This window comes from Daphnia pulex, chromosome 12 (assembly GCF_021134715.1).
Source record: "Daphnia pulex isolate KAP4 chromosome 12, ASM2113471v1".
Taxonomy (NCBI): domain Eukaryota; kingdom Metazoa; phylum Arthropoda; class Branchiopoda; order Diplostraca; family Daphniidae; genus Daphnia; species Daphnia pulex.
This window is the reverse complement of record NC_060028.1, coordinates 112,412-133,154: the sequence shown is the minus strand read 5'-3', so window position 1 is coordinate 133,154 and position 20,743 is coordinate 112,412. Positions and strand designations below refer to the sequence as shown.

The window sequence follows — 20,743 nt, the reverse complement described above, 5'->3', positions numbered from 1 at the left end:
ATCACCGTGTTAGACACTTGGAACTGTTCACTTCAACTCCTGTATTAAAAATTATGCAATTCATGAGTTTCGGTGCTGGTGATATACTTTGTGGTGATAGTATGTTATATGAATTTTGGGATTGGGTTTTTAGTATTTTTAAAAATGTCAGTGATGTAATTATTTTATTTTACATATTATAATCCATTATTTTACTGCAAAAATTTATATGATTAATTTAAATCGAAATTTTTGATGGATAAGGTATACATGGGTTTTGGTCTGTAATTTATGCAAAATTTAAGACTAATTTCTCAAATTGATTTAAAGCTTATCGATAAATTTCTTCATAATGTTCTACAACTTTCTACGTACTCAAAAATGCTTCATATGAGCTTATTTGAAGTCAGACGTGACGACCTTTTCCGATTCCAAGCTACACTTAGAAAATATTGCGAAAAAATTGCAAAATGACAGACCATACAAATTGAGAAAATAAACTAAAATAGAAAACAATCAGTGACATTTGTTTGTTTGTTCCAGTACTCCTTAAACCAGGTAACTTGCAGGAAACACCATCATCACATTGGACTGCAACGCCATAAGCAATTTTATGCATAGCTCAGGCATCAACCAACAGTTGAAAACCTATGAAAATGAGATATTAAGCAATAACAAGTTGTAGTAAATGTGCAAGAAGGACAGTAGTTATTCACAACTTACCCAGTTAGCAAGACAAAATGTTCTGCATTAGCAGCAACAGCAAACAACTTCAACTTAGCCTGGCTGAGTAACCCTATAAAAAAATTAAATACATTGTCAGGCATACAAATTTGTCAAAGAAAACCAGCAGGGGAAATTCAGTTACTGTTGGCAAGATTGAGTAAAAAAAATGTGAAACTATTATTTGATTAAATTGAGATCAGTCAAGTGATTTAATATCAGAAACAACAAATTAAATATGTTTTAGAGACTAAAAAAAAAGTATCCAAACTTAAACTTACTGAAAAAAAAATGTTATTAAAGAATTAAAGTTTGCGAAGAGTTATGGTAGCAAGTGCCTTCAATTACTAGATAAATGTGACCATGTGCTGATGGCTGAACTTGATTTCTTTAAACAGTTTCGCCAATTAAACTCTTTTGTTCAAGAAATCCGTAAACCATGTGACAGGCAGGAAACAGCATCAGCACATTGGTTTGCAACACCATAGGCAAATGAAGGCATATCCAAAAGAGGGAAAACCTATGAAAAAAAATGAGAGAGACAAAGAACCTGTTGAAATGTGCTAGAATTATAGCAGTTGTTGCCTACTTGTGCAGTTAGCTGATAGCAAGGTGGCACGTCAAAATGTTCTGCATTGAACGGGAACAGCAAACAGCTTCAACTTAACCTGGCTGGCAGTGACATAACCTATGAAAATAATTAAGAAAAATGAAAATCATTTCAACACAATTAGTCGTAGTGTACGGATATACGTAGACAGTATCTCACTAGTTTGCTCAAGTTCAACGTCACGTCACGACTCACGTACAACTGTGGGCTGATCAGCTGATGGCGGCTTCATCACGCTCGAGTCTCGACGTTCGTCCTACGCCGCCTGGCGGCTCCTTCGTTTATCGCCATCTGGTGGCAAGAGGTCTAAGACCGACATTTACATGTAAGCAACATGTAGACTCCACATCGTTGTCTTCAATTTTCTTTCTGCCACATTTGTGGCAGCTTTTATTTCTGCAATTTATTTCTGCAATTAAAAAAAAAAAAAAAAAAAAAAACAACAACAACATATTGATTCGGTCCCAACTTTTCTTTAGATATTTAGAAATTTAAACGTACCCATACGTTAAGCGCTACTGCGTGAATTGAGCGAGCGTGAAATAATATCTGCATGGGGAGTGCGTGTCACGGAAATTCACGAAAACATTGTCACAGATTTTTTGGTTGAAGAATAAGTTCCTTAATCAGTGGTTCCGCTCATTTGGTTTAAAAGAATATGCAGCTTTGATGATGCAAAAGAGGAAAAAATAGCTCTAGGTCACTTTTGTTATTGTTGACTGGGATGTTTAAATACCTCCACCTCTGAAGCATTTCAATAAGTAGCACTTGCTGCCTGGGCGTCTCATTATTTAACCTGCCAATCAACAACCAAAGAAGAATTAGGACAACACGTAATTAATTGCACGTTCTTTTTCGGTGGATAGACACGCCGTACTTGCCAGATTAAATGTCGTTCAATTCGCCATGGATGAGACGACTCACCTGGAAGAGAAATTGGCTTAATGGTTTAATATTTCATTGAAATGTATATGCAATCATTTATTATGTATACTATTATGGTGGATATATTTAGCCAGGTATTTGAAATTCATAATCGGCAAACCGGAGTCCCGTTCGATAGTTTCTGTCGAATCTCGCAAAATGACCGCATCTGGGCCATACGTCTCCAGATTTGCTATTCCTAAATAAACGCTGGAAAACAAGAGATGAGAAAATAACTTTAACACCATGTGAAGACAGCCTTGTCGTGTAACACGAGAAAACAACGAATCAATTCGATAAATAAATTGTCGTTTCATAAAAGACATAAATTCCTGTCGCTGCTGTCTGTTGCATCAACCCTTTCGCTCATTTACATATTTACCAATTGCCCATCTCCAAAGAAGAAGGGAATGTTGTTACCTGTGGAAGGTCTTGGCCGATCACTTTCACTCAGCCGCAACTGCGAGGTATAAAAGTTGGCCAACATCGCAATCTTCTTCACACAATTCCTTCAACTGTCTTCAGAAGAGCAGCTAAACAACCGAAACCAGCTAAAAAAGAAATTCGTAAGTTAGTCAACTCTTATTTGATTAAATATCAAGTTAACCTTTTATTTTGACTTGATGCACTGCCAGACGAGGTTGACAGTTTAGATGATCGCGTTGGAATGACTGCTCTCCATCGTGCCGCCACGAAGTCGTTACTTCAAAACAGCAAACAAGTCGACGTGAAATCCTTACTGGATTACTCTGGTCAGAATGCAGTCTACCAAGCCAACTGTAACCAGCACGGAATGACCACGGACATTGTAAGTCGATTGAACGCTCCATCACTCCGTAGAGAAAAGTCTAAATTTAGAAGTTGACTTATCCCTTGTATTCTTGCGATCTTAATATGATTTTAGGTTTTCTCTCTTTTCTTTTTTGCCCATTTTTTCAAGATGAATTATTTTTAAGTCATCCGCTATACAAAAAGAAAATTGCATTTCAATCGACATAGCGGATTAGAGGTTGGTGACTGCAAGTAAAATAACTTTCAAAAAGAAAATAATTTTCTACTTCCGATTTACCCTCAACGTTATCGAACTTGAACTTCTCCGGCGAGTTCCTTTTGAACACAAAAAAAAAACCCATGCCATTCCGGTATAAAAGTTAAATTTTCGAATTTGTACCAGAATGCCAACCAATTTAAAAATAAAAATAAAATAAAAGTACTTAAATCCCACCCAAACGAATTAAAAACCGTTGAAAAATTCGTTTACATTCACAATGCGCTTTGCAACCGAGCAAACAATACAATATTTGGGATGCCGATAACAACTTTGCTTGTCTATCATTCCATTTGTTGGAATAAAACAGAGATATTTGACTTGCAAGTTCTTATTGAACGGGAATTAAAAAGTGAAAGAAAACCGATTCAAAAGCTGGAGTATCGATAACTTGACAATTTAAATCCTCATCTTTGAAATCAGTCGAATATAAGACTACCTCATCTTGGAATTGTAAAAAGAATGGGACGATCGCGAAGTAAACTCCAACAGAGAATGGCAATACTCAAATGTTATTTATTCCTACCTTGGGCAGCCCCCATTTTCACCTTCCATCCATTCCACACGTCGGCAAAGGGTTGGAATGATTGGCCATCAATCATCGTCTCCATCCAGGTCTCAGCACAACATCACATCACCGATGAATTAACCTATTATAGTCAACGATTTAAATAAGAAAAGGCCATTACATTCAAAGGTCGCGAAATGAAACCCCAACAGAGAATGGCATTTTGACTTTGTTCCCCCCTTGTGCAGCTCGTGTCATCTTGCATCCAGACGTCAGCATTAGGCCAACAACTAGGAAAATTGGCCCAACAATTTCTCCGTCCAGATAACAACAAGACGACGAATCACCGACAAAATCTGTTGGTCAACAAAATTTTAAAAAGGCATAAAAGGCACATCAGCGTATCGTTTTAGACTATACTACTTAAATAAGGAGGGTGAGCAGATTACCAATACAGTGAAATGCACCATATCCATAATTGCCTGTACTTGGTTACTTACTGTCAGTGTTGTTTGCTCACTACTCGTTGGGAAGGGAATTTTGGTTATCATCTTGCACTAGTGTTTTACTGTTCCAAATAGCCTGCAAAGAATACGAGAGAAGCAGAAGTCAAAAAATTAATTAATTAATTTGAATTTAAACTGAATGAATAAAAATAAGATAGATTAAACCCCTTGATATTGATGGATTTGGTGCGCTGTATTGCAAGCAACTCCAACTGAAACACAATGTTTTCGTTCAAACAGAAACTTATCACCATCATCAGGGTTCATCCACCTAAATAAGCGAAAACATTACTTTAATCACCGACTAACATTCGAAACAACTCCAATGTGTCTTTTCAGAGAGGTTCTCTACCTTTTTAATTTACTGTACACAGTGTAAGACTCAAAGTTAACCCACTTTTTTTTTAAGTTTATAAAAAAAAATTAAAGAATCAATCAATATAGGTTTTGTTAATCTTATTGATTGATGGGGATAAAGCTTTGCAGCCATTCAGTTAACCCAAAACTCATATGGTACAACAAAAAAACAGACAGACCTTATCAAAGTCTAAACATTAAAAAGAAACTTAATAACCAAAGTTTTGAGGGTTATGCGAACAGAGATAACTAACACACCACCACCCAAAAAATGAAAAGAATGACAGCAGCCATTTTGAATAAATTAAAATAAATCTGGGGGAGTGGGCAAGGCTGCCATGTTTCATAAATATGTAGCCTACAAGGCGGGAAAATGGTAATCGCAAATTTGCAATTCCGGCAATTCGAAAATTCGTAAATAGAAAAATAGGCATCTCTTTTTTACCGTCCAGGGCACTTACATTGGTATCGCAATAAAGTTCGATTGTACCTTATTTTTAAAAAGCTGTGAAGATGAGGTGAAATGAATATGCTTTCACCAATTCACCGAGGTGAGACGCGTAAATCACCTCAACTAATTTAACTCTTCGACCGACGATTTCTATGAAACTCGTCCAATTTGGACACGAAATAAGTTTAACTATATCGACAAAAACAGGCGAAAAAAAACAAACAACGGACACCCTTGGCAACAACAACTGCCTGGAATATAGAGTCGGCACGCAATGGTCGACAATAGTAGGAGACGCTCCGATAATTTGAAAGTCCCATGCTGAGTCGGACGGGTTATTTTTCTCGCTAACAAAGTGAAGCCACCAACTGACGTGCAATGTATTTTTTTTTTTTAAATCAGCTTTTCTCTGCGGTTGTTCTGTTTTTATCTTTTTTTCTAGTTTGCTCGCGCAGCCAGCTACAGTGGCAGTTGCACAGGTACGACAAACACAGGAAAATAAAAGCGCATGCAAATTTCTTTTGGAATAATATAGATTCCCCATCCTTAAAAAAAGCTTCAAATATCTAACTCATTATCAGATTCACAAACAAATAAAGAAAAAAATAAAAAAAACTGTAAATTGATTTCTTGAGTATTGGCATATGAATTACTGCCGGGATAATAATCAAAGTTGTTAAATAAGAAAAGGGGATCAATGTCGGTTGCCAAACCATTGACAGAACGGATGCCCTCCCTAAATGCCTATTTCAGTTCAAACCTGTGAAGCGACAACTCCAATCTTGTGATTTCATTCTGGTCAACATTTTCTATTTGAAAACTTAATTCTTTGGGAATGTCACATCAAATTTGAGCAATGTCATCATTTGCCCCGCCAAATAAACAAAATGCCCATTTCATTTCGACATAATCTATTTGTAAATTATGTACTAGCTATAGAATGATGGAACTAGAAAAAAAAGGACGCAATTGTGTCTCAGTGCCGATATTGGCCCAATGCCCAATGATGAGCGAATTATCCAATTGAAGCCGAATTATATTTTGCCAATTATTGATTCGTTGATACACAGTCACACGAAAACATTTTTCAAAAGGCCACGCGGAACTTAGCCGAATCGGCCGTGGACCAAGTCACAACTTGGTTGTTTTTGAATTATACCACCTCGAATGTCGCCTGCCATCTGCCAGGCCCATAAGCGGTCGGAATGTTATTATTATTTCTCCCATCCGCAATGAACAGAGCTCCTATCATATTAGACGTACTGGGAGTCACACTGGGAGAAGGGTCGGCGTGACCGGTTAGTCTTTTCCCTAGAATCATTGAGGTTTTCCAGTCAAGAACCTTGAAAAAGATACAAAATGTCACTTATGAAAATCAAATGGACCCCAACCAAATCTGAACTAGATTTAAATCAACTTGCAGTGATATAGTCCAAATTTAGTTCCACGACGAACGTGGTGAATGTCAGTTGGATTCTCTTGCCCGGTGGTGCAGTGATGAAATACATGCAGTTGGTGTCCAAACTACCAGTGTAGTCATTGGGGTAGTTAAGAGACTGGATTGTCCCGCTGGTTGGCGACAGTATCGTACAAGTCCCGCAAGCTGTGCCCAATCAAAAATGAGAAAAGTTAAATCAAATTGACAAATTGTTATTGAAAAACATAATAAACTTAAATGATAATACGTGATTGAGTTCCTTTGGTCCAGACATCAGGAGAGCAGGTCACAGGATCGACCGTAGTCGTTGTTGGTCGACTGGTTGTTGTTGGTCGACTGGTTGTAGTTGGCCGTGTCGACGTAGTTGATGGCCTTGTTGTTGTGGTGGTTGGCTTTGCGGTGGTAGTAGTTGAAATCGTTGTTGTTTTGGGTGTAGCTGAAGTCGTAGTGGATGTTGTTGGCGCAGATGTTGTGGTCGACGTAGTTGATGGTCTAGTTGTTGAGGTGGTTGGCTGTGCGGTGGTGGTGGTTGAGACCGTTGTTGTTTGGGGTGTTGTTGAAGTCGTTGTAGATGGTGTAGTGGATGGTGTAGTGGATGGTGTAGTGGATGTTGTTGGCGCAGATGTTGTGGTCGACGTAGTTGATGGCATTGTTGTTGAGGTTGTTGGCTGTGCGGTGGTAGTTGTCGACGAGGTAGTCGCTGGTGTCGTGACTGCTGTTGTACTTGCCGTTGAAGTTGCAGCGTCTGTCGTCCCTGGAGCAGCGCAGGTTGTTGACGCCCAAATGCAATCGAACCAATCGCCGTTGTTGAATTGCGAATACACAAGGACTTTCGTTCCATTCGACAAATAAATTCCGTTTTCTACGGGCGGATTCTCGTCAAAATCAGACACACCAACGACCTGTCGTTGAAATTCAAAAAATTAATTGGGTGGAAATATAAGGACCATAGAATAATTGATTTACACCCGCAAATAACTTCCGGGGCTTGACAAGTTAATGGATGAACACGAAAACTCAATTTGTTCATCCAAAGGCAATTCAATGAAGAAATAACATTCTCTCGGTTCTCCCGTTGTTAGACCGTCCAAAAATGGTTGGAGGGTCCCACTGGACGATGTTGTTCCTCCATGGCGACAGACTAGACAAATTAAAAATCGGTTTAAGAATTATAGTGTGACATAGTTTTAATAATTGCTGGGGCTCACGTTTGAAATCCGTCGTCGATGGAGCCGGAACAGCTGACCATGTGCAATTAAACCAATCTTTATTGACATTAATTTGAGAATTCAAATGAATCAAATCGACGCCGGAAGTGTAGACTCGGTTGGCCAGAGGCGTAAGAGCCATGTTTAAATCGGAAATTCCGCTGAACTTTGGCAATCAAACATAAATGGTTGTAATTGGCAACTTGAACTGAATGCATTATAAACTCACATGCAAATAACTTCCTGGGCTAGTGAAATTGATGACCGGGCAAGAGATCTCAGTCAATTGATTGGGAGGCACTTCGATGATAAACGAACAGGAATTCGGTTGAACATTTGTGCCGCTTGCCAATAACGGTTGAATGTTTCCGCTGGCAGATTTCGTGATTTTCTCCCGACATACTTTGAGAATAAAAAGGGAAAATAATAAAAACTTGTGCTAGAATTAATTACAAATATGAAAAATTTACGTTTGTTATCATTTGTCAGTGGTGGGATCATAACCGTCGTCCATTGGCATTTGAAAGAGTCTTGATTGCTGAAGTGAGAAAACAGGTAAATGATTTCGCTAGTCGAAGTGTAGACCCGATTCATTGCAGGTGGATCGGCTAATACAGTTTCGGAAATCGTTTGGACCTTTTTAATTTCAGCAAGAAAAATTTTATCAGTAAAACGAAAATGATTTGGTTTAATTAGCCAAAGTATTACCTGTAAGAAGTTTTCAGGACTGCTGAGGGTAACATTGGAGCACATCAACTGAATTCGGTGGTCCGAAGGAACGGTAATGGCGAACATGCACATTCTCGGATCTGTGCTGGTATCGTCCGCTGATAGCTGGATGGTCCCGTTGGGAGTGGCGGACGTTCCATCGCGACAGACTATAAATGCAATTAAAATTGGCAAATCAGATCAAGTTTAAACTGAAATTTAATTTCCCTTAAGGAACGAAATTATCACGTTGATATTCAGTTGTTTGTGGAACGGGAATCATTTTCCATTTGCAGTCGAACCAGTCAGTTTTGTCGACCCTGAAAAACAGGAACATGCTGTCGCTCCTTGACGTGTAAATGCGATTTAGTACGGGCGGATTAACGTTGATTTCGGAACCTCCGTAAATAACTAATTCAGCGCCCGAACTATTTAGTCTGACGACCGAGCAGGTCATCTGGATGAGCTTATTGGCGGGTGCGTCTATGAAGAAGCTGCACTGCCTTTGCCCGTTGATGGAGTTAGAAATGGTGGGACGAACAGTCCCGTTGGCCGCCATTGAAAATCGGTCCAAACACGCTAATGTGCAAAATTCACGTTCAAATGAAGGTACATTAGTCTATAGGTCATCTAAATATCACAAATTGTGTAATAACTGAATTCAAATTACCTTTGCCTTTGGATGGAATCGATCGAATGGCCATTTCCGCTTTTAAAATGGCGGCCGGGTTACGGGATTTCAAACGATTAACGGGTTGCTTGGCTGATTGGGCCTCCTGTTATGAATAATTAACAAGTTGGTCAGAACATTTCAAGTAAAAAAGAGTTTCGCCTTTTTAAAATAAAAATTGAAAATGTGAAATGACTCACCGCGGCGACAGCCAAAGAGACGACAACGAGAAGGAAGAAAATTGAAAAGGATTTCATTTTCGACAGGAGAATTTGGAGAGTAGAATTTGAACGCCAACAGGGCCGCCTTTTATACCCATCACGATTTTCTGTATCGATAATTAAGGTATCGCACAGTTTTCTATCGATTCAGGAGAAACAGCACAACCCGTTTGAATATCGTCACCCGTTTGAGCTATACGGATCGTGACACGTAGTCGAAAAAGTCTCGCTCCCATTGGTGGAAAGGTTTCCCATTTGCAAGACTCAAAATTTTAAGTTACTACTAATGTACTACTAAGTTACTACTAAGATACTACTAAGAACCCTTTTTTAGTAGTATTTGGAGAATAGCACTTAGAGGGAACTAAGTAGTACGGAGGGGTTATTGGTATGTATAGCTACGAAGGGCTTAGTAGCCCCACATACTAAAGGTGTTTTATTTTTTTGCCTTTTTGCCGAGTACAGTTACACTGTGAAGTGCGCAGATTGTGTTTTCAAAACTGCGATGGAAACGACGATTGCGCACATTCTCGGGTCTGGGCAACAACAACAACTGCTGCCTGGGATAGACAGTCGGCACACGCAATTGTCAAACTTTTCCTGGTTCCAACATGAAAAAAAGCAAACGCTTCGGTAATTTAAAAGTCGCATTAGTCGTACAGGTTTCTGGCTAACAACAGAAACTAGCTAGCAACTGCCGAGCAACTGACGGGCGTTTTATTTCAAAACGAAAATATGAGCTCCGGTTTTCTGTTTTTTTGTTTTGCAGCTGCAGTTGCACACACACAACGATGAAGGGAAATGAAAATACCCTCAGTGGGGACTGGAATAAAACGCATTTGAAAATTTCTTTTTTAAATAATGGCATCGCATCCAAAAAAGCTTCAAATATTTAACTCAATATCAATTCTACGAACCATCCCACCCAACTTCCCTATACAAAAAATTGATGTGTTGAAAGTTGAAAATCTTAAACGTTTTCTGAGTGGTAGGTCGTAGTTGGTAATCGAAATTGTTTAAAATGGCGATCAATTTCTCTTGCAAAACCGTTGATAGAAGGAATAGTACCCTCAATTATTTCTTTTTCAGCAGTGAAAACCTTGTTCAAATTAGTCAAATATCTGAAATGTGACTGGAATGGTATGGACTAACTGGACTTAAGGACCTTAATGACGGAACAAGACAAATTTTCAATTGCTGCAGGTGCCGCCCACACGATGACCATGTAAAATGTCTGCAACAAAATTCATCTCGGACTGAGATCAAATAAAATAAATCAGAAAAATCAACTCACCTTATTAGGTCGTTGTTCATCGGATCGTGTGGTTACGTCTCTCCTCCGACATTTGCACGTTCCGACATTTGCACGTTCCTTACTACTCACCGGGTTGAAGTAGATCAACAAAAGATCAATTAAGCAAATAGACGGATTCAAATTGTTTAAGTTATCGCTGATAAGATGTTGATGACAATTATACAGAGCTGTGATTGCCAACACGTCTTATCCATCCAGCAGCATCTGATTCTCATCCGGACACGCATAGCCGTTGTTAAGTTGGCCAAAGGTGTCCGGTCCACCCACTGACAGTTGGGATCCAAAATCTGCATGTAAAACTGTTGAATGAGATAATACCTTTCAATATGTTTCATTGTCCTTTGATCGACTCTGACTGCAATATGAAGTAAACAGTTCAGAGCTAGCCAGATCGATTACCTATCGTAAGACGTGGGATAATCTTGATGCACGCCGTTGAACTCGAAAATGGAATAAGATTAAATTCGATTAAACGTTGGCTTTCACGCCATAACCAAGGGATAGCTTATTTTACCTTAAATGGTTTCTGGACTGGAAAATCCCCTCGTTTTCTGGTCCACTCAAGGCGGGCGCTCAAGTTCGTTATTCGAGAACAAAATTAATTAAATTAATATTAAATAATAAAATTCGTTCTTGGTAAAACTCGGGTCACACTAAATTAAGTCAAATGCAATTAGATTTGATACAAGTCAGGGAAACGATAGAGGGAACAAATAATTGCCAATTGAATTTTTATTTGCCAATTAATAATACTTAAAACAGCGCTGAGACTGTTACACCGCTTCGAAAGTCGCACGCAAATTATATGGTCCAGGTGGGTGACTATAGATCTGCCCGTAACAATGATGAGCATTACGTTGGTGGATGTAATTAAGACTAATGGCGTAGTTTGGTTTCCGAACGTGTCCATCATTACCATGTTTTTATATGCATCTTCAACCTGAGGAGAGAAACAAATTTCGTAGTCATTCCACCCCATTTAAAATAAACTATAGGATGATTTGACGTATTGCTCACATAAACGGAGTGGAACCTTAGAATGGTGTTCAAAATGTGATAATTCAACAATGGAAATAATTCCACTGTTGAATTATATTTCTGGCTATTCTGTAACAAAACAATTGCAGACGCCCCAGTTTGGAAGTCGCATTTGCGTCACACAGGTTTTTCGCTAACAAAAAAAGAAAAAAAAAAGGGCTACCAACTGACTGGCGATTTAGTTCAAAACGAAAACATGAGCGCTTCTCCAGTTTTCTGCAGCTTCAGTGGCAGCTGACACAGAAGCAACGGAAACGAGAATAACTTTTCATGCAGAGTTATTTGACAAGAAAAGAGTTTTCATTTTCAACCTAAATTTGGACTAAAACATATTAACTATAAGCTCCTTCTATGTCGCACCCAAACAATAACTACTAGATCGTGGGTCTGTAAACGTGTTTCAATCAAATTAATTTCAGTTCGTTCAAAATTTAGGAGAGAAAAAGGCTTTTCATTCGGTGCTATACGGCTGCGAAAGAAAGAAAATAGAAAAAAACGCACAGGTTGTTGGTGAGCCTGGACGACTTGTTATCACAGCGGAGCATCGCGAATGTATAATATACCTTTTCGGGTTTGCAAGACAAGTAACACTTTCTCTTAAATACGAGGTGTACGGACAAAACGTGAAAATTAACGGGTACGACGAATCTGGGACAACTGCCCTTCATTTCGCCGTCACTGCCGACCACTTGATCAAAATAGGAGCAACACCAAATTTCTTCAACACAGATGGCCATTCTCCACTTCATTTGACAGAAGAAATTTCAAACACGGAGATGACCGATTTACTTTTGGAAGTTTAAAGGAAAAATCAAGGTGACGACGGGGTTGACAGTTTTTAGATGATCGCGTTGGAATGACTGCTCTCCATCGTGCCGCCACGAAGTCGTCACTTCAAAATAACAAACAAGTCGACGTGAAATCCTTGGATTATTCTGAGCAGAATGCAGTCTACCAAGCCAACTGTAACCAGCACGGAATGACCACGGACATTGTAAGTCGATTGAACGCTCCATCACTCCGTAGAGAAAAGTCTAAATTTAGAGGTTGACTTATCCCTTGTATTCTTGTGATCCTGTGTTGGTATACCATCGACTCTGTTTACCAATTTATGATTTTAGGTTTTCTCTCTTTTCTTTTTGCCCATATTTTCAAGATGAATTATTTTTAAGTCATCCGCTAGATAACAAGAAAATTGCATTTCAATCGACATAGCGGATTAGAGGTTGGTGACTGCAAGTAAAATAACTTTCAAAAAGAAAATAATTTTCTACTTCCGATTTACCCTCAACGTTATCGAACTTGAACTTCTCCGGCGAGTTCCTTTTTAACACAAAAAAAAAACCCATGCCATTCCGGTATAAAAGTTAAATTTTCGAATTTGTACCAGAATGCCAACCAATTTAAAAATAAAATAAAAGTACTTAAATCCCACCCAAACGAATTAAAAACAGTTGCACAATTCGTTTACATTCACAATGCGCTTTGCAACCGAGCAAACAATACAATATTTGGGATGCCGATAACAACTTTGCTTGTCTCTCATTCCATTTGTTGGAATAAAACAAGGAGATATTTGACTTGCAAGTTCTTATTGAACGGGAATTAAAAAGTGAAAGAAAACCGATTCAAAAGCTGGAGTATCGATAACTTGACAATTTAAATCCTCATCTTTGAAATCAGTCGAATATAAGACTACCTCATCTTGGAATTGTAAAAAGAATGGGACGATCGCGAAGTTAACTACAACAGAGAATAGCAATAGGCTATACTCACCTTCCATCCATTCCACACGTCGGCAAAGGGTTGGGATGATTGGCCATCAATCATCGTCTTCATCCAGGTCTCAGCACATCATCACATCACCGATGAATTAACCTATTAGTCAACGATTTAAATAAGAAAAAGCCATTACATTCAAAGGTCGAGAAATGAAACCCCAACAGAGAATGACATTTTGACTTTGTTCCCCCCTTGTGCAGCTCGTGTCATCTTGCATCCAGACGTCAGCATTAGGCCAACAACTAGGAAAATTGGCCCAACAATTTCTCCTTCCAGATACCAACAAGACGACGAATCTCCGACAAAATCTGTTGGTCAACAAAATTTTAAAAAGGCATAAAAGGCACATCCGCGTATCGTTTTAGACTATACTACTTAAATAAGGAGGGTGAGCAGATTACCAATACAGTGAAATGAACCATATCCATAATTGCCTGTACTTGGTTACTTACTGTCAGTGTTGTTTGCTCACTACTCGTCAGGAAGGGAATTTTGGTTTTCATCTTGCACTAGTGTTTTACTGTTCCAAATAGCCTGCAAAGAATACGAGAGAAGCAGAAATAAAAAAATAAATTTATTAATTTGAGTTTAAACTGAATGAATAAAAATAAGATAGATTAAACCCCTTGATATTGATGGATTTGGTGCACTGTATTGCAAGCAACTCCAACTGAAACACAATGTTTTCGTTCAAACAGAAACTTATCATCATCATCAGGGTTCATCCACCTAAATAAGCGAAAACATTACTTTAATCACCCACTAACATTCGAAGCAACTCCAATGTGTCTTTTCAGAGAGGTTCTCTACCTTTTTAATTTACTGTACACAGTGTAAGACTCAAAGTTAACCCACTTTTTTTTTAAGTTTATCCAATCAAAATTAAAGAATCAATCAATATAGGTTTTGTTAATCTTATTGATTGATGGGGATAAAGCTTTGCAGCCATTCAGTTAACCCAAAACTCATATGGTACAACAAAAAAACAGACAGACCTTATCAAAGTCTAAACATTAAAAAGAAACATAATAACCAAATTATGAGGGTTATGCGAACAGAGATAACACACCACCACCCAAAAGATGAAAAGAATGACAGCAGCCATTTTGAATAAATTAAAATAAATCTGGGGGAGTGGGCAAGGCTGCCATGTTTCATAAATATGTAGCCTACAAGGCGGGAAAATGGTAATCGCAAATTTGCAATTCCGGCAATTCGAAAATTCGTAAATAGAAAAATAGGCATCTCTTTTTTAGTTTTTTACCGTCCAGGGCACTTACATTTGTATCGCAATAAAGTTCGATTGTACCTTATTTTTAAAAAGCTGGGAAAATGAGGTGAAATGAATATGCTTTCACCAATTCACCGAGGTGAGACGCGTAAATCACCTCAACTAATTTAACTCTTCGACCGACGATTTCTATGAAACTCGGCCAATTTGGACACGAAATAAGTTTAACAATATCGACAAAACACAGCGAAAAAAAAAAAACAACGGACACCCTTGGCAACAACAACTGCCTGGAATAGAGAGTCGGCACGCAATGATCGACAATAGGAGGAGACGCTCCGATAATTTGAAAGTCCCATGCTGAGTCGGACGGGTTATTTTTCTCGCTAACAAAGTGAAGCCACCAACTGTCGTGCAATGTATTTTTTTTTTTAATCAGCTTTTCTCTGCGGTTGTTCTGTTTTTATCTTTTTTTCTAGTTTGCTCGCGCAGCCAGCTGCAGTGGCAGTTGCACAGGTACGACAAACACAGGAAAATAAAGGCGCATGCAAATTTCTTTTGGAATAATATAGAATCCCCAATTATGTCCTACCTATAGAATGGTGGAACTAGGAAAAAAAGGACGCAATTGTGTCGATGTTTGCCCAATGATGAACGAATTATCCAATTGAAGCCGAATTATATTTTGCCAATTATTGATTCGTTGATACACAATCACACGAAAACATTTTTCAAAAGGCCACGCGGAACTTAGCCGAATCGGCCGTGGACCAAGTCAACTTGGTTGTTTTTGAATTATACCACCACGAATTTCGCCTGCCATCTGCCAGGCCTCGAAGCGACCGGAATATCATTATTATTTCTCCCATCCGCAGTGAAATGAACTCCCATCGTAGTACCCGTCGTAGTCACAGTGGGAGAAGTGGGAACGGTGTGACCGGTCATTTTGTTCCTTAGAATGGCTCCGGTGTTTTGGTCATAAACCTTGAAAAAGATACCAAATGTCACTTATGAAAATCAAATAGACCCCAACCAAATCTGAACTAGAATTAAATCAACTTGCATAAATAAAGTCCCAATTTAGTTCCACGACGAACGTGGTGAATGTCAGTTGGATTCTCTTGCCCGGTGGTGCAGTGATCGTATAAAGGCAGTTGGTGTCCAATTTAGCAGTGTAGTCATTGGGGTAGTTAAGAGACTGGATTGTCCCGCTGGTTGTCGACAGTATCGTACAAGTCCCGCAAGCTGTGCCCAATCAAAAATGAGAAAAGTAGAATCAAATATTGCTGGGAAAACATAATAAACGAAAATGATAATACGTGATTGAGTTCCTGAGACCGAGATTACAGCAGAGCAGGTCACAGGTGCGACGGTAGTCGTTGTTGGTCGCGTGGTTGTAGTTGGCTGTGTCGACGTAGTTGATGGCCTTGTTGTTGTGGTGGTTGGCTGTGGAGTGGTAGTGGTTGAGGCTACTGTTGTTTTGGGTGTAGTTGAAGTCGTTGTAGATGGCGTAGTGGATGTTGTTGTTGTGGTCGACGTAGTTGATGGTCTAGTTGTTGAGGTGGTTGGCTGTGCGGTGGTAGTAGTTGAAATCGTTGTTGTTTGGGGTGTTGTTGAAGTCGTTGTAGATGGTGTAGTGGATGTTGTAGTGGATGTTGTAGTGGATGGTGTAGTGGATGGTGTAGTGGATGGTGTAGTGGATGGTGTAGTGGATGGTGTAGTGGATGGTGTAGTGGATGGTGTAGTGGATGGTGTAGTGGATGGTGTAGTGGATGGTGTAGTCGATGTTGTTGGCGCAGATGTTGTGGTCGACGTAGTTGATGGCATTGTTGTTGAGGTGGTTGGCTGTGCGGTGGTAGTTGTCGACGAGGTAGTCGCTGGTGTCGTGACTGCTGTTGTACTTGCCGTTGAAGTTGCAGCGCCTGTCGTCACTGGAACAGGGCAGGTTGTTGACGCCCAAATGCAATCGAACCAATCCCCGTTGTTGAATTTCGAATACACAAGGACGTTCCTTCCATTCGACAAATAAATTCCGTTTTCTACGGGCGGATTCTCGTCAAAATCAGACACACCGACGACCTGTCGTTCAAATTCAAAAAAATTAATTGGGTGGAACTGTAGAGATAGGATAATTGAATTATACCCGCAAATAACTTCCAGGACTTGACAAGTTAATGGATGAACACGAAAACTCAATTTGTTCATCCAAAGGCAATTCAATGAAGAAATAGCATTCTCTCGGTTCTCCCGTTGTTAGACCGTCCAAAAATGGTTGGAGGGTCCCACTGGACGATGTTGTTCCTCCATGGCGACAGACTAGACAAATTAAAAATCGATTTAAGAATTAGTGTGACATAGTTTTAGTAATTGCTGGGGCTCACGTTTGAAATCCGTCGTCGATGGTTCCGGAACAGCTGACCATGTGCAATTAAACCAATCTTTACTGACGTCAATTTGAGAATTCAAATGAATCAAATCGACGCCGGAAGTGTATACTCGGTTGGCCAGAGGCGTAAGGGCCATGTTTAAATCGGAAATTCCGCTGAACTTTGGCAATCAAAGAAGAAATGTAGTAAATGAAAACTTGTACCCTACTGGAGAAATAAACTCACATGCAAATAACTGCCTGGGCTAGTGAAATTGATGACCGGGCAAGAAATCTCAGTCAATTGATTAGGAGGCACTTCGATGATAAACGAACAAGAATTCGGTTGAACATTTGTGCCGTTAGCCATTAACGGTTGAATGTGTCCGCTGGCAGATTTCGTGATTGTCTCCCGACAGACTATGAGAATAAAAAGGGAAAATAATAAAACTTGTGCCAGAATTAATTACAAATATGAAAAATTTACGTTTGTTATCAGTTGTCAGTGGTGGGATCATCACCGTCGTCCATTGGCATTTGAAATAGTCTTGATTGCTGAATTGAGAAAACAGGTAAATGATTTCGCTGGTCGAAGTGTAGACCCGATTCATTGCAGGTGGATCGGCTATCACAGTTTCGGAAATCGTTTGGACCTTTTTAATTTCAGCAAGAAAAATTTGATCAGTAAAACGAAAATGCTTTGGTTTAATTAGACAAAGAATTACCTGTAAAAAGTTTTCTGGGCTGGTGAGTGTAACGTTGGTGCACATCAACTGAATTCGGTGGTCGGAAGGAACGGTAATGACAAACATGCACATTCTCGGATCTGTGCTGGTATCGTCCGCTGATAGCTGAATGGTCCCGTTGGGAGTGGCGGACGTTCCATCGCGACAAACTATAAATGCAATTAAAATTGGCAAATCAGATCAATTTTAAACTCAAATTTAATTTCCCTTAAGGAACGAAATAATTACGTTGATATTCAGTTGTTTGTGGTTCGGGAATCATTTTCCATTTGCAGTCGAACCAGTCGGTTTTGTCGACCCTGGAAAACAGGAACATGTTGTTGCTCCTTGAAGTGTAAATTCGATTGACGACGGGCGGATTGACGTTGATTTCGGCACCTCCGTAAATAACTAATTCGGCACCCGAACTATTTAGTCTGACGACCGAGCAGGTCATCTGGATGAGTTTATTGGCGGGTGCGTCTATGAAGAAGCTGCACTGCCTCTGCCCGTTGATGGAGTTGGAAATGGTGGGACGGATGGTCCCGTTGGCCGCCATTGAAAATCGGTCCAAACACGCTAATGTGCAAAATTCACGTTCAAATGAAGGTACATTAGTCTATAGGTCATCTAAATATCACAAATTGTGTAATAACTGAATTCAAAATTACCTTTGCCTTTGGATGGGATCGACCGAATGGCCATTTCCGCTTTCAAAATGGCGGCCGGGTTACGGGATTTCAAACGATTAACGGGTTGCTTGGCTGATTGGGCCTCATGTTACGAATAATTAACAAGTTGGTCAGAACATTTCAAGTAAAAAAGATTTTCGCCTTTTTAAAAATAAAAATTGAAAATGTGAAATGACTTACCGCGGTGACAGCCAAAGAGACGACAACGAGAAGGAAGAAAATTGAAAAGAATTTCATTTTCGACAGGAGAATTTGGAGAGTAGAATTTGAACGCCAAAAGGGCCGCCTTTTATACCCATCACGACTTTCTATATCGATAATTAAGGTATCGCACAGTTTTCTATCGATTCAGGAGAAACAGCACAACCCGTTTGAATATCGTCACCCGTTTGAGCTATACGGATCGTGACACGTAGTCGAAAAAGTCTCGCTCCCATTGGTGGAAAGGTTTCCCATTTGCAAGACTCAAAATTTTAAGTTACTACTAAGATACTACTAAGATGCTACTAAGAACCCTTTTTTAGTAGTATTTGGAGAATAGCACTTAGAGGGAATTAAGTAGTACGGAGGGGTTATTCGTATGTATAGCTACGAAGGGCTTAGTACCCCCACATACTAAAGGTGTTTTATTTTTTTTGCCTTTTTGCCGAGTACAGTTACACTGTGAAGTGCGCAGATTGTGTTTTCAAAACTGCGATGGAAACGACGATTGCGCACATTATCGGGTCTGGGCAACAACAACAACTGCTGCCTGGGATAGACAGTCGGCACACGCAATTGTCAAACTTTTCCTGGTTCCAACATGAAAAAAACAAACGCTTCGGTAATTTAAAAGTCGTATTAGTCGTACAGGTTTCTCGTTAACAACAGAAACTAGCTAGCAACTGACGGGCGTTTTATTTCAAAGCGAAAACATGAGCTCCGGTTTTCTGTTTTTTTGTTTTGCAGCTGCAGTTGCACAGACACAACGATGAAGGGAAATGAAAATACCCTCAGTGGGGACTGGAATAAAACGCATTTGAAAATTTCTTTCTAAATAATGGCATCGCATCCAAAAAAGCTTCAAATATTTAACTCTATCAAATCTATGAACCATCCCACCCAACTTCCCTATACAAAAAATTGATGTGTTGAAAGTTGAAAATCTTAAACGTTTTCTGAGTGGTAGGTCGTAGTTGGTAATCGAAATTGTTTAAAATGGCGATCAATTTCTCTTGCAAAACCGTTGATAGAAGGAATAGTACCCTCAATTATTTCTTTTTCAGCAGTGAAAACCTTGTTCAAATTAGTCAAATATCTGAAATGTGACTGGAATGGTATGGACTAACTGGACTTAAGGACCTTAATGACGGAACAAGACAAATTTTCAATTGCTGCAGGTGCCGCCCACACGATGACCATGTAAAATGTCTGCAACAAAATTCATCTCGGACTGAGATCAAATAAAATAAATCAGAAAAATCAACTCACCTTATTAGGTCGTTGTTCATCGGATCGTGTGGTTACGTCTCTCCTCCGACATTTGCACGTTCCGACATTTGCACGTTCCTTACTACTCACCGGGTTGAAGTAGATCAACAAAAGATCAATTAAGCAAATAGACGGATTCAAATTGTTTAAGTTATCGCTGATAAGATGTTGATGACAATTATACAGAGCTGTGATTGCCAACACGTCTTATCCATCCAGCAGCATCTGATTCTCATCCGGACACGCATAGCCGTTGTTAAGTTGGCCAAAGGTGTCCGGTCCACCCACTGACAGTTGGGATCCAAAATCTGCATGTAAAACTGTTGAATGAGATAATACCTTTCAATATGTTTCATTGTCCTTTGATCGACTCTGACTGCAATATGAAGTAAACAGTTCAGAGCTAGCCAGATCGATTACCTATCGTAAGACGTGGGATAATCTTGATGCACGCCGTTGAACTCGAAAATGGAATAAGATTAAATTCGATTAAACGTTGGCTTTCACGCCATAACCAAGGGATAGCTTATTTTACCTTAAATGGTTTCTGGACTGGAAAATCCCCTCGTTTTCTGGTCCACTCAAGGCGGGCGCTCAAGTTCGTTATTCGAGAACAAAATTAATTAAATTAATATTAAATAATAAAATTCGTTCTTGGTAAAACTCGGGTCACACTAAATTAAGTCAAATGCAATTAGATTTGATACAAGTCAGGGAAACGATAGAGGGAACAAATAATTGCCAATTGAATTTTTATTTGCCAATTAATAATAC

At 39.3% G+C, this 20,743-nt stretch overlaps 2 protein-coding genes and 3 long non-coding RNA genes across 5 annotated transcripts; all 5 read right to left on the bottom strand.

Annotated features, from left to right (window-relative positions):
* Positions 1-156: 156 nt before the first annotated feature.
* On the bottom strand, positions 157-3,356 carry LOC124208887. The gene is made up of 11 exons (XR_006880684.1): positions 2,844-3,356; positions 2,657-2,787; positions 2,307-2,446; positions 2,190-2,236; positions 2,049-2,108; positions 1,814-1,976; positions 1,472-1,708; positions 1,292-1,390; positions 1,051-1,222; positions 703-775; positions 157-627 (listed from the first exon to the last, which is right to left on the bottom strand). It is a non-coding gene; the product is annotated as an uncharacterized LOC124208887 (long non-coding RNA).
* Positions 3,357-4,302: 946 nt separating this feature from the next.
* Positions 4,303-4,825, bottom strand: LOC124208886. The gene is made up of 3 exons (XR_006880683.1): positions 4,651-4,825; positions 4,464-4,569; positions 4,303-4,374 (listed from the first exon to the last, which is right to left on the bottom strand). It is a non-coding gene; the product is annotated as an uncharacterized LOC124208886 (long non-coding RNA).
* Positions 4,826-6,124: 1,299 nt separating this feature from the next.
* On the bottom strand, positions 6,125-9,387 carry LOC124208991 (mucin-3A-like). Its single transcript, XM_046606862.1, has 9 exons — positions 9,331-9,387; positions 9,131-9,236; positions 8,710-9,039; positions 8,223-8,630; positions 7,982-8,154; positions 7,753-7,918; positions 7,513-7,685; positions 6,792-7,446; positions 6,125-6,709 (listed from the first exon to the last, which is right to left on the bottom strand). Exons 1-9 carry the CDS (start codon positions 9,385-9,387, stop codon positions 6,519-6,521), a joined length of 2,259 nt encoding a protein of 752 aa, XP_046462818.1. The 3' UTR covers positions 6,125-6,518.
* Positions 9,388-10,317: 930 nt separating this feature from the next.
* LOC124208885 lies at positions 10,318-14,546 on the bottom strand. Its single transcript, XR_006880682.1, has 5 exons — positions 14,297-14,546; positions 14,110-14,215; positions 13,939-14,020; positions 13,481-13,794; positions 10,318-11,606 (listed from the first exon to the last, which is right to left on the bottom strand). It is a non-coding gene; the product is annotated as an uncharacterized LOC124208885 (long non-coding RNA).
* A 1,210-nt stretch (positions 14,547-15,756) lies between these two features.
* On the bottom strand, positions 15,757-19,105 carry LOC124208884 (uncharacterized protein PB18E9.04c-like). The gene is made up of 10 exons (XM_046606752.1): positions 18,680-19,105; positions 18,479-18,581; positions 18,057-18,386; positions 17,808-17,977; positions 17,570-17,735; positions 17,330-17,502; positions 17,099-17,264; positions 16,861-17,033; positions 16,037-16,796; positions 15,757-15,962 (listed from the first exon to the last, which is right to left on the bottom strand). Exons 1-10 carry the CDS (start codon positions 18,734-18,736, stop codon positions 15,772-15,774), a joined length of 2,289 nt encoding a protein of 762 aa, XP_046462708.1. The 5' UTR covers positions 18,737-19,105; the 3' UTR covers positions 15,757-15,771.
* Positions 19,106-20,743: the final 1,638 nt, after the last annotated feature.

Bases quoted from the DNA above. Each gene is read 5' to 3' on its own strand.
- LOC124208991 (XM_046606862.1), bottom strand. From the start codon at position 9,387: ATGAAATCCTTTTCAATTTTCTTCCTTCTCGTTGTCGTCTCTTTGGCT. The intron at 7,447-7,512 runs GTGTAAATCAAT...TTTCAACGACAG, and splicing joins GCCCCGGAAGTTATTTGCGG to GTCGTTGGTGTGTCTGATTT. The intron at 6,710-6,791 runs GTATTATCATTT...GATTGGGCACAG, and splicing joins GACCAAAGGAACTCAATCAC to CTTGCGGGACTTGTACGATA.
- LOC124208884 (XM_046606752.1), bottom strand. From the start codon at position 18,736: ATGAAATTCTTTTCAATTTTCTTCCTTCTCGTTGTCGTCTCTTTGGCT. The intron at 18,582-18,679 runs GTAAGTCATTTC...TCGTAACATGAG, and splicing joins TCTCTTTGGCTGTCACCGCG to GCCCAATCAGCCAAGCAACC. The intron at 15,963-16,036 runs GTATTATCATTT...GATTGGGCACAG, and splicing joins GGTCTCAGGAACTCAATCAC to CTTGCGGGACTTGTACGATA.